Here is a 12,783-nt window from a genome sequence, read left to right as displayed (position 1 = left end):
TGGTGTCATATCCTTTACTGACCTTCACTTTAGACTCTGAAAGCCAAAGAGAGACATTTCATTTACTCAATTAAGTATCTCACTGAAAAAATAAAAATGAGAATAACACATCTGCCCAACATAACAGACTGCATTTCAGCAGAGACACTTTACCCTTTTTATACTGTAGTACTGATGCTTGATTACATCCTTTAAAAGGTGTGTACATTATCAATACTTCCTCTTGCCCATTTAAATATAACGTTTGTAATAGTTCTTTTGAGTATATCAGAAAAATAGACTGTGATAGCTTTTAAAGTTGTGGCTGATGTCCTGTCATGGGTAACCTCAATGCTGGTATTTTGTAACTTTTCAGAGCATTGTTCTAGTCTTTGAGTTTAAAATACAGAATATTGATTTCTGGCACAGTCTCGAGCAGTGGGGCTATCATTATGCACAGGATTCAAAATCATTGCCATATGCAGTGTCTCCCTGTGCTGTTGCTGAAACTCCCTGGAACATTTCTGGCTCAGCTTTGTGTGCTCCCAAGGGCAGGTTTGTAGGAGAAGGTGTGACATACATTGCAGGGGCTCTCAGACTACAAAGCACACACTGTTTCAAATGTTGTTGGTAGTTCTTTATTCTGTGTTTATACTGCTACTTAACTATAACAGGAACAGAGTAGGGCCAGCAGTTACCAACACCTGCGGTGTGAAGTAGCACCTCTGCAAAACAGCTGCTGTCTTGCTGCAGCTGCTGGATTGAGGGTGACCCCCTGCACTGGGGTCAGTGGTGCTTCAAAGGCACTATTTACACCCAGCCTGCTGCTGAAGGTTTCTGCAGTCACAGTTTCTCAAATGGTGGAATTCTGTCCAAGGCTGGACCTGGAGCCTGTTTTAAAATGGTGGAGCAGGGGCAGGTGAGCACAGTCAGCCCTGCTCTGCCTTTCAGGGTCAGGGTGGCCTTGGCTGTGCCCTCGTGTCCTGGGCTGACAGAGGGAACACATGTCCTATTAAGTGTGTGTCCCATGGAGCACAAGTCCTGTGAGGAGTGGTTGAGGGAGCTGGGGTTGTTATGCCTGGAGAAAAGGAGGCTCAGGGGGGACTTTATCACTCCCTGGAACCACCTGAAAGGAGGCTGCAGCCAGGGGGGGTCGGCCTCTTCTTCCAGGCCACCAGCGACAGGACAAGAGGAAATGGCCTAAAGCTGCACCAGGAAACGTTTAGGTTGGATATTAGAAGGAATTTCTTCACATAAATGATGATTAGATATTGGGATGGGCTGCCCAGGGAGGTGGTGCAGTCACCGTCCTTGGAGGTGTTTAAGGAAAGGCTCGGGGGTGCTCAGTGCCATGGTCTATGGACACGGTGGTGTTCAGTCAGAGGTTGGACTCCATGACTCAGAGGAGCTTTTCCCACCGAACGGATTCTGTGCAAGGGGGATCATCGCCATGCAGGGAGCCCCAGCTGTCCGCAGACGCCGGGTGTGCGCTTAGCACAGCACAGCACAGCTCAGTACAGCTCAGCTCAGCTCAGCTCAGTACAGCTCAGTACAGCTCAGTACAGCACAGTACAGCACAGCGCACGGAGGGTCCCTGCGCAGGCCGGGAACGCGGGCCGTGCTTCCCGGGGGAGCGCAATCCCCGTGTCCCTGGGCCGCGCGTCCCGCCCCGCCCCGCCGCCAGGAGGCGCCGTCCCACCGCAGCGAGGCGCTCCCGCAGGCCGCGGCCTCGCGCCACGCGGAAGCGGAAGCGGCGGCGGCGCACGCGGGGTGGTGCGTCCCGGCGGCCGCGGGTGAGGCGGGCGGGGGGTCCCGTCCGGGCAGCGGGAGCGAGGGACGGGCGGCCGGGCTCCGCCTGCCGGGGGACGCGCAGGAGCTGGCGGCGGGGGGTGCGGGTGGACCCTGGCGTCGGCGAGGGGCGCTTTTCCTGTTGCCGTCTTCCTGGGGTGTCCCTCCGCCGCCCGGGCTCCGCCCGCCGGGGGCAGCTGCCGGCGGTGGCCGCTGGCCCCGGTGTGAGTCGCGGTGTTGTTATCCAGCCTTGTCACGCGGAGCCTGCTCGGCGCTGCCGGCAGGGAGAGGCGGCGGGGCTTCGGGCTTTTAAATAAAAGGGACGCTTTTCTCTCGTTGCAGACACTTTCCAGGTCTTCCTTCCGGAGAACGTGAGATCCGCCTCGGCGCCAGCCTGCTGGGGTTCACTGGTTGTTAAGTAGATTTGGGAGCGGTGTGACATCGCGCCGCCAGTCCCTTCCCTCCTGAGAAAGGGTAGCTGCTTTCTGAGCAATCACATACCAACCTCATGTATTCCTAAGACTGTCATCAGCTTCTAGTTTTCTATTCAGAGGCCTTACAGAGATTTAATTACTTATAGGCTCTAGTGGTTGTAAAGTAATTTAAGATGTTTGTACCACTCGGTTGTAATTATCTAATTCACTCTTGTGTTAAGAAACATCGTTTTAACTTGGGAATGGTTAAATCGCCAAAGAATTAAATTATTTATGGATAAGGGCTATTTTATTTGACTACTGTTGGCCTGCAACTTAAACTTGCATCTTTTATTTTTTTATCCTATGCTTTTTCTTTGTTATGGCTGCTGCAACAATAGTTCATGATACATCAGAAGCTGTAGAGCTCTGTGCTCCCTGTGGGTTATACCTTAAACCCATTACAAAAATGACCATCAGTGTGGCACTTCCTCAGCTGAAGCAACCGGGAAAATCCATTTCGAACTGGGAAGTTATGGAAAGATTGAAGGGGATGGTGCAAACTCATCAGTTTTCCACTCTGCGGATTTCTAAAAGCACAATGGATTTCATTAGGTTTGAAGGAGAGGTCGAGAACAAAAGTTTGGTTAAATCTTTTCTGGCGTGCCTTGATGGCAAAACAATAAAGCTGAGCGGCTTCTCTGACATTTTGAAAGTGCGTGCTGCAGAGTACAAGATTGACTTTCCTACCAGACATGACTGGGACTCATTTTTCCGAGATGCAAAAGATATGAACGAAACCTTGCCTGGGGAAAGGCCAGACACCATTCACCTGGAGGGTTTGCCTTGTAAGTGGTTTGCAGCAAAGGAGACTGGCTCGGAAAAGCCAAGTGAAGAAGTCCTTATAAAAGTTTTCCAGAAATTTGGAGAAATCCGTAATGTGGACATACCCATGCTGGACCCTTACAGGGAAGAGATGACTGGCAGGAATTTTCACACTTTCAGCTTTGGAGGCCATTTAAACTTTGAGGCCTATGTCCAGTACCGGGAGTATGCGGGATTCATCGAGGCCATGAATGCCCTGCGAGGGATGAAGCTGATGTACAAGGGCGATGATGGCAAAGCTGTGGCTTGCAATATAAAGGTGAGAGCCTGCAGCCTTTTGGGTGGGAGCCCACATGAAGGACTGAGTACAGCTAAGTGTTATTTCCATAGTGCTTGAAACCTTTACACCACAGTGATGGCAACAGGTGACATTGACAGCATTAATGTAGCTTCATGGGACAGACATAATACAGTTTTCAAAAGAAAATGTTGGTAGAAAAATGTGCTGTTAGATTATGTAACTAAAGTAAGTGGGGTTTTGCTTTTTTTCTTAACAAGATGATTCTGGAAGTGAGAACTGCTGATGGAAGGATCAAGTTTATGAACACAATTTTCTAAATTGCTTTAGAAAAGAATATGTATTTGTAAATTGCGATTTCACTTAAAATTCCAGTTCAGAACAAGTTCAGACAAATTTCACCAGAAGATTGACTGTAAAGTGCATTCTTTCATGTGTTCAGTGCAGAGAGACTTTTTGGGGGAGAATTTCACAGTCTCTCTATTTGGTCCTTGCATTGATAGCTGGGTCTACCAGTCGAAGGTCAGAACTAAAAGGCTTAGTAGCACGTGGCCTGTCTGGTCTGGGAAATACACAGTTAATCGGCAGTGTACCTGATATACAGGAAGGCCCCACAAAAATTTAAATTATAATTTTCATTTGTAGCATAGCTTCCTGCGAATTTCCTATGCTTATTTCATAATATTTACATACAGAGTTTTCCAGAAGTAATCTTCTGTAACTGCATTGTCTTAGAAATTACAGCTGTGACAGGCGGGAACAAGGCAGTCTGTTAAGATGTAGTGTCTCTGAAAGCACGGCCTCAAGAAAACTTACTCTGTTTGGGGGTAGTCTGTGCATTTATATATGAGTTGAGTGAGTTGTTTGGAGATGTATTTTGGTATGCTCAGTAGTCTTTCATTAAACCAGGGAGTGTATTTCAGAAAAAAAACCTTGAGTATTCCTTTGTGCAACGTGGAACATGCAGGTAATTTATTCAAATTGTAGTTTAGTCAGTGTAAGTAAAATACTGCAATCTTTTATCTTGTTATCAAAGCTTGTCAGTTGTGGGATAGAAACTGTACCTTGACCTCGTGAAACTCAACCTGTCATTTACCTGCAGGGGAGGATCAGGGTTCCCAAATTTAGTATGGCTGTGCAAGAAGAGTCGTGCCTTCCTGGCAGCTGCCCTGTCAGGATGGCAGCTCTCTGTCATACAAGGTCACCACACCTTGTCTGTTTGTACCTCTTTGTCCTCTCAGTCTGTTAGTGAAACATCATTTTGCATAAAGCCTGAGTAGATTAAACTGCAGAGGCTGTGCTTCTTGTTCTCTGCCCCACGGTTCAATGACCATGGGTCTGTGGAAATGTGTTATAGATCCCTGCCTGCCTGCACTCAGAATTGGAGATTAGGATGCCAGGGCTGTCATGTCTGGTGGTGTCCTGTTCCAGCACACAGCTGGACATGACCAAGGCGTGTTCATATATCCTGGAAGCTGAGTGCCTCTGAAGTCTCATTTTTCAGATGCGTGTGTCTTTCTTTTCTTTCTGTTCCCACGACGTGGGATCTTCTGCCCAGTGTACCTCAATTTGAGAATCATGGTTTTAGAAGTGGTGCAGAGGCTTGAACCAGGTGCTGAATGCTGCAGAACTGTGTCTTCTGCTGAAGTTAAGGATCACAGATTTAGACAGAAAGGAAGGCCTTTATTTAAACCTATTTCTACATAGTGCTGTACAGTCCCTAACAGCTTGCATTAATTAAGAGTTCTGTATGTGCCCGTTCCGACACATTGAAATCTTGGGACAGACAGAGCCTCAGCCACACTGGGGTTGATTTTTGGTTGTGAGACATAGAAGTGGTATCTGATTTTGCTACATGTGTGCACACATTTAGTACCCAATTACCTGATTAGAATAGGTGGTGCTTTCTCTGGGCACATAGAGAAGTTTTCTTTGTTTTGAAGAACGTTTTACACATCTGATTGTACTTATACCAAGGTCTAAGTTAAAATTGTCAGGTTGTAATTTTGCTTTTTTTTTTCTGTTTTCTTAAAACTGTTTTCAATTGTATCATGTACAGGTTTCTTTTGACTCAACAAAACACCTCAGTGATGCATCAATTAAGAAGCGTCAACTTGAAAGGCAAAAGCTTCAAGAGCTTGAAAAGCAGAGAGAAGAACAAAAACGTAAAGAGAAAGAAGCTGAGGAAAAACAGAAAGAAGAAGAAAGGTATTTACCGCTTATTGTTTAGTTATAGTTTTAACAATCAGGTGTGAGAAAACTGCTCCTTCATATCATCATCAGAAGATAGAAAATAAAAAACCACAAGTTGTCTCTAGCTAAAATGAAGCACTTAAAGCTGAGTATGGTTTAGTTTGCCACTTATGCTTATGTTCAGTTCAAAATATTAAATCTGCAAAATACTCAATTTCCTAAAAGTTTTGTTTTTAGACACCTAGTTTCAGAGACCCTTGGCCTTTAGCAGAAGCTGCCTAATCACAGAAATAAAACCCAGCACCACTGCACACATTCATTGGCTTGGTATTCTTCTTGCGGCTGTGATAATTCTCTGCCCAGCTGCCTCATGCATTGTTATTATCTCTGGTCAAAGTTTAAAAAACAATTCTTTGCTGGAGCAATTTTTTTTCTTTGAATTCCAACTTATTAAAAATAGATAGAATATGACTGTTGGCTGTCACAAGTAAGGGTTAAAATGTTCAGTTTTCTATTTTGTTCTTCATCAACATGACTTATTTAGAAACAAATTTACTTGAAGTGTAAAATGTGTTGAACATACAGTAGCAGTTTGAAATTGTGCTTTGCCTAGGTAAGGCAAAAATATTTCTCTTTTTAGGAAGCAGAGAGAGCTTGAAGAATATGAGAGAGAGAGAAAAAGAGAAGAGAAGTTGCGCAAGAGAGAACAGAAACAGAAAGATCGTGAAGTTCGACGGAACAAAAAGCAACTTGAAAAGCTTCAAGCTGAAGAACAGAGAAAACTTCAAGAGAAGATAAAGCTAGAAGAAAGGAAGCTCCTGTTAGCTCAGAGAAACCTTCAGTCCATTAGACTAATTGCAGAACTGCTAAGCAGAGCAAAGGTAATTTAAATACTTATTTCAGAAGCTAATGAAGAATCCAACAGAACAAAGCCCTTAGCTGGCTTGAGAGGAGGTGGGGAGCACTGTTCATTAAACACAAGGTACACTACCTCTGCAGCTGCTATTTCTTAGACTAAAATTTCAGAAAAGCACAATGGAACAGTATTTCTCTATTGGTAAGATATGCACTTGTAGGTAAATGGAAAGTGAGCTTGAACCTATAGTCCCGAATAGCATTTTTTATCTGTAAATTAATTGTTAGGTTTTCTTAAGTCCAGTAGAAGAATGTGTGAGCATGATGAAGTGAGCTAACCACAGAGGATAAGATGCAAGACTCCTTTTCTAATTCTGGTTTAGATACTGTTTCCCATCTGCCTCCTAGCAATTCTGTTCACTGTTTGCAGTTTCAGAGATTTAACTTTCATTAGTCAGTGTTTGAAATGCACAGAATGTTTCTTCTGTAGGACAAGTACTGTCAGCAAAGGTTTCAGATGTTAGATCCTGTCTCTCTAACAGTATTGTTCTTTTTTTCACTGAAACACTGAAGCTTAAGACTTAGATAAAGCTGTATTAGGGTGTACTGAATGTGAAATCTTTTCTGTAGAAACAAAGAGCTGTGTGGAAAAGCACAGTTTTTTCTTGATATCAGTGCACTTCAGGAGTGTTTTTGAACTCACAGATCAGTTACATACTGGAAGAAGGGAGAAATGCCTTTTGCAGGCCTTTTAACTTTGTAGCTGTGGAATAGAAGGGTTATCTGATGAAGCAGAGAGTGTGTTTCTTTCATTTAGAGAATTCTGAGGTTTATACTAAGCCCTTGACAAGGTCAGAATAGAAAAAGGTTTGAATCTTTTCCAGTATCATGAGTTTTTAAAGTGGTTGACAACATGGCAATCAGTTTCTACATAATAATTGTCCATTTAATTAATTGCTGGTTTTGTGGACTTATTGTAGAGTCATCTATGAGCCACAGATGGCAGTCATCTAAAAGAAGTAATTTTCAATAAAATTTAAAATATTTTCAATTTGACTGAATTCTGAAATTTTAAATTTTACTGAAACCTTCAAGTTTTGACCCTGATAAATGTACTCCAATAGTGCATTTTGTTATATTGAGGAGCCACGAAGACAAAACTTCTCTTCAAGAACTGTGGACAAATAATGTTTCAACTTAGATCAGTTCTGGATTAGTGGGTTTTGTTGGTTGATTGGTTTTGATTTTTTTTCCCCCTTTAAAAAGGAAACGCCATTTTATTTTGGGATGGTAAAGTTCTGTTGGTTAGATTTTATTTTCTTGCCACATTGATGCCTTTGTGTTATGTTGTAACTTGGAAACAGGAGGAGGTATTTTTTGTTTACTCTTCCCTTTGACTGTCTTTCAGGCAGTAAAGCTTTTGGAGCAAGAACAGAATGAAAATAAGATTTGTCTTCAACAGCTAGAGGAGAGACGGAGGCTCCAGGAGGCTGAGCTTAAACGTGTGGAAGAGGAAAAAGAGAGAGCACTGGGGTTGCAGAGAAAAGAAAAGGAACTGAGGGAGAAGCTACTGAACAATCTTCTGAGCAAGAAAATGGATGCAGTTAATCAAAACAAAGAAGAAACCGAAGCATCTCAGGCTGACGTGCTGAAAAGCCCTAGTGCTGTTCCCCACACTGTGTCATCCAGCTGCATCACTTCTACCTCAGGACAGGCTGTTACAGCCAAACTGGCTCCTGGCTCTCAAATAGAAGTAGCATCCCCTGAAAGCGTAAACACTCAATGCAAGTACTTAAATGGCAACATTCATGACAAAGTTCGTGTCAAAGAAGGTCAGAATCTTCATACTACAAACTCTGAGAGGTGTTCTGACAAAAAGGGTTCAGGGGTACTTTCATGTGTTCCCGCCGATAACCAGGACCAGAAAAGCCTCTCTAGCTATGACCAGAGCACTTGCAAGAAGGACTTGCCCTGTGAGCAGGACAAACGTGGAACAGAGCCAAGGAGAAGAAAGAGCCATTCATGTAGCAGCATAAACAGTGATGAGAGCAAGGGTAGACGGGAGAGCAGCAGACACAGAAGAGATGTGAGCTCCCGGGATGAGAAGCATAGGAAGGACAGGAGGTATTACAGACACTCCAGCAGAAGTTACAGCCCTCGCCGGAGCCGCAGCCCTCGGCGAAGGAGCGCGAGCCCCAGACGCTCCCGCTACAGAAGAACGCGCAGTAGGGAGCGCAGGCGGGACAGGAGGGAAAGGAGTCGGAGTCGCAGAAGCGTCAGCAGGAGACGAAGGCACCGGAGGTGATCACTCTGTAAGCAAAGGAGTACTTTGAGTGGGTAGTGGAGGCCTTGGCTCCTTTGAAAGGCTCTGGTAGGACAAAAGGGCCACAGAATTGGACACCAGACCTCATCGGTGTGACTGCTATAGAAAACACAATTGTTTCAACCAATTCTAAGCTTGCATCTAGTCCTTGAAATCAAAAAAAGAGATGCCTGATTTTTTGACTTTCCTTCCTTTGTTGTCTCTTTCTAGGTTTCTGCCACAATGTAGGTATAATCATTTGTGCTTGTGCTGAAGTTCCTAAAGTGCTAAAAGCCAACCTGTTTTCTTCAGTTTCAGTTTTCTAAACCTTAATTTTAGTATATTTAGTTTTTATCACCTAATTTGGCTTAAGAAATACATGGGTGCCAGCTATAGGAACTTCAGAGGTGACAAGCTATTACATACAGATTTGATTTAAAGTGTTTCCTGGTGCGTTCAATGAAATCATGTTTAACAAAGTAGAGTTTTTATTGATTGACATGGATAGCAGGACTTTCATATTTTTTCTTAAAACTGACGATAACGTTATGCAGGATACCTTTTAAACTGCTTTGATTCCTTCATATGTCTGTATGATGCCAAGCTTTGTGGCCCACATTATTCTGGCGTGTAATGCCTTTGTATAATACTTTCCGTGTAAGAGAGGCACACCTGGTGTAGGAAGTAACAAGCAGTGGTAAAATGGTTGAAAGTTGTTCTGGTATTTTGTTGATATATTTGGCTTTGTAATTTCAGGTGGCATAGGGCTACTTGAAACATTTTTTCAGGTACATAAAGAGCTAAACATTGTCTTGAAAAAGGGGCCTTCTTGCTAAATTATTTTTACTTGTGTTGTTGAAAAGTAAGGCTGCAGTGTCTCTTGTTAAATCTGTTCAAGAATACTTTTGCTTTTAAAATGCAGCTCAGGAATATTAAAAGCTATAATGTTACAGTGAAAGAGTTTATTTTGCATTTTTATGGTAAAATTAAAAAGAAAACTGTTTCCAGTGAACTGAAGTTGCTGTTTTCATGTGTCAGTATATTAAAATCTGCAGAAGTGTTGTGTTAATAACCTGTTTGTTGAAAGCATCACTCAGCACATCTGAATGAAGTTAAGCTTCTCTTCTTGATGGTCCTTTTATGTTACAGCTATGTCAATTCTTAATTCAGCAGGATGTGTGCTCTTTAACTACAGCCTTCAGATGCCATTATCCTCACCCTGATGCATGAAATCAAAGTGTATCCATTTCCTGGAGTGTCTGAGAAGCACCTTAGTGCTCAGCTCAGCTGGATCCTTGGCTGACTCTGCTTTACTTTCAGAATCCATGTGGGTTTGTTTCTTACTAGACCATGCTGCTGAAATCTTTGTAGGTGCTAGCTGTGGACAGAAAAAGGCAAGACATTGACAACAATAAATTGTGAGGAGCTGTTGTGTCCCTCGAAGGCAGAGAGGCATAGACACATCAGAGGGCGGGGCAATCACCAGCCACATGAAAGGCAAATGCTAGATTCCACACCTGGAATGGGGCAGCTCTGGATGTACACACACACTGGGGAACAAGACAATGGAGAGCAGCCCTGCAGAAAGGGACCTGGGGTTGTGATGGATGGCAGGTTGAACATAGGTTTCAGTGTAGCCAGGTGGGCCAGCTGTGTCCTGGGGCACATCATTTACTGTGTTGCCATCTGGTCAAGGGAAGGGATTGTTTCTTCTGTGTCATTCCAAAATCTTCCCTTGCCGAGTCAAGAGCTCACCCAGCTTCTTGCCTTGTGTCAGGCAGGCATGTCTGTCAATTTAAGCTTAGTTTAAAATCAGCCGGCTTTGTTGCTGAGGAAAGCTCAGGTTCACTCTTAACTCGTAGGTTATTTCCTTCACTAGTGGAAAAATGTCCACATTTAGCATGATTGGTGTGGTATAAATACAGGGTGTAAATCCTGTTAAACCATGGATTGGGCAACTTCATGCTACAGCCCTGTGTTTATGCCTGCTGGAAAGTCGAGGCATCAGGGAAAGAGACCTCTGAGCCCTATTTCATGTACTGTGTCCCAAGAAATGCCCAGTGTTTATTCCAGTGTTCTGCTGTCATTCTTGATCATTCTTAACTCACGTGATGAAGCGGGAGGAGAGTTTTCTTGGTTGTGAGAATGGACCTCAATTGTTGCACGTGGCTTCAGGAGAGATTTCACATCTGACACCACAATGTCTCCTTTATGTCCTTGCCAGAAGGACAGGACCGAGTGGGAACTCTATTTGCTTTTGAGGCTGCGTAGAGTTTTAAAGTGTACTGATCATCTTGTGATACAAGGGAGCATGTGACCTCTTCCTGTTGGAGGTATGAACTAATCACAGACTGCTTTCAGCAACGTCTGAGCTGAAGGGGGTAGGAAGTTTGTGTGCCAAAGCTCTTGAGCTCCCTTTTCTGAGCAGGAGCTGGTGCATGTGTTCTCTCATGTGTCGCTGCCTTGTCACAGCTGTTGGCAGTGGCAGCCAGGAATGGTTTTTCTGCAGCCCTTGTGAAACAAAGAAACAAAGAAGAACAGGAGTCTCAAAGGGGTAAGAAATCTAAGATCTTGTTGCTATGAACAGTGTTGCTGCATAGTCCTGTTTTATCCTTAAGGAATGTCTCCTCTCATATCTGTCTGAGGGCTGATGAGCCTCTGCACGTACCAGCCTTTTGACCTGTTATCTCCTGGCCTCAGCCTGCACTAGGTGGCTTGGGAAGCAGCTTAGTCAAACAACAGCTTTGCTACAACAGCAAGGCCAAAGCCTGTTGTGGTGTGTTTTATGTTTGTTCAGCTTCCCCCCATTGTTCTCTCAGAAGGTCCTGCCCTGTTACCAGTTTGTGTCAATCCCCAAACCCCTCCCCAGTGGTCTTGGTTACTAAATGTATCTTTCTTGTTCCCCACCCCTGGCTGCCTGCCTGTCACTCGACACCCCTGCCTCTTTTTCTAGAAAGTTCGGGCCAGGGTGTCGGGTGATTGGGTTAGGGGCCAGGGTCCCTCCCACAACTGTGTTTGATTTGTTCTCCGTTTATGCCAATCCTTAATGTATCCTTCTCTGATTTGCTATCTTTCACCCCTCCCACCCTCTTTAAAACACGAGGCTTTCCCTGCCTCTGGCCTCTCAGCTTGTTCCTCTAAGCCCTCTGCGTCCCCTACCAATAAAACCTCCTACCCTGAAGAGACTGAGAGTCGCCTCTTCCTTTCGTCCTGCGACCTTGGAGAATCCCAGCGGCCGACGTCCACAAGGCTTGGCATCGCCTTGGGCACAAGGCCCTGACTTCGTGTTGGGGAAGTGCCTTACTGGCTGGAGGTTGGCTGGACACTCATCTAGCCTGGGTTTTTTGCTTTTTATTCGGCCACCGCTCCAAAAGCCCTTCAATATGATTATTGTGATATTTTCCAACTGATTACTACCTGCTGTGGTAAAGGAATTTTGATAATGTGTGAGTCAGATTGCCAGCAGTAATTTATATTAGTAAAAATTATTACCAAAGCTGTAACCATATCAAAATGCTGTTTCTAATTGGCTCTACCTTTGCAGAGTAATCTATTCAGTGTCCTAAAATAAAGACATAGGCATAATTAGGTATGTGTATAAAAATATTTTATGTTAACTGGAAGCATCATCTTTAAAGCTGACAGAGAAAAGGCGAATTTTTGCAGTTGCTTCCAAAATTGTGAACACAAGATTCTATCCGTACCACAAGGCTATAAAGACAAACTAGTGAGAGTCAACTGGTGATCAGGACTACCTGGATTTGGCACCAATATCAGCTTTAGGGCAGTTCTTGTATAGGATCTTATAAAAGACTATTGTGGCTGCTCATGTTTGATAGCAGAGCTAGAGATGTTGTTACATTCTATATAAGACAGCAATTAAACCAACTAGTTTGGCAAATATCTTAATTTATAAATGTGTGGGCAAAATTGGCCACTGATGTCTTGTATTACAATACAGATCAAATTTGTGTTTATTATGCATTGCCAGTGTCTTGCTCTGGTATCCTGCTTCTGAGGTTTGGTTATTCTGAATACAATACACATTTCAGTAAGCTTACTTTACATTCGGTTGATCTGGCCTTTCCCAACCCTAATCAGCATATTATTTGCAGAAAGTATCTTCTGCT

General features: G+C 43.8%; 1 protein-coding gene across 3 annotated transcripts; it reads left to right on the top strand.

Annotated features, from left to right (window-relative positions):
* Positions 1-1,744: 1,744 nt before the first annotated feature.
* On the top strand, positions 1,745-9,670 carry AKAP17A (A-kinase anchoring protein 17A). Of its 3 annotated transcripts, XM_066571558.1 has the most exons (6): positions 1,745-1,772; positions 2,110-2,241; positions 2,582-3,324; positions 5,363-5,511; positions 6,137-6,377; positions 7,760-9,670. In XM_066571558.1, exons 3-6 carry the CDS (start codon positions 2,650-2,652, stop codon positions 8,654-8,656), a joined length of 1,962 nt encoding a protein of 653 aa, XP_066427655.1. In that variant the 5' UTR covers positions 1,745-1,772; positions 2,110-2,241; positions 2,582-2,649; the 3' UTR covers positions 8,657-9,670. The 3 variants fall into 3 exon arrangements, with proteins under 3 accessions (XP_066427655.1, XP_066427654.1, XP_066427656.1); XM_066571557.1 differs by having other exon boundaries at positions 2,110-3,324; XM_066571559.1 differs by lacking the exon at positions 1,745-1,772 and having other exon boundaries at positions 1,981-2,177.
* The last annotated feature ends 3,113 nt before the right edge of the window (positions 9,671-12,783 follow it).

Source organism: Molothrus aeneus, chromosome 2 (genome assembly GCF_037042795.1).
Source record: "Molothrus aeneus isolate 106 chromosome 2, BPBGC_Maene_1.0, whole genome shotgun sequence".
Classification (NCBI taxonomy): domain Eukaryota; kingdom Metazoa; phylum Chordata; class Aves; order Passeriformes; family Icteridae; genus Molothrus; species Molothrus aeneus.
The sequence above is the reverse complement of the archived record's forward strand: the minus strand, read 5'-3'. Positions and strand labels throughout refer to the sequence as shown.

What these genes read in the sequence shown, in the direction of transcription:
- AKAP17A (XM_066571557.1), top strand. Translation starts at nt 2,563, where the DNA reads ATGGCTGCTGCAACAATAGTTCATGATACATCAGAAGCTGTAGAGCTC. An exon ending in CTGTGGCTTGCAATATAAAG is followed by an intron (nt 3,325 to 5,362) that starts GTGAGAGCCTGC and finishes TATCATGTACAG; the next exon opens with GTTTCTTTTGACTCAACAAA. An exon ending in AACTGCTAAGCAGAGCAAAG is followed by an intron (nt 6,378 to 7,759) that starts GTAATTTAAATA and finishes ACTGTCTTTCAG; the next exon opens with GCAGTAAAGCTTTTGGAGCA.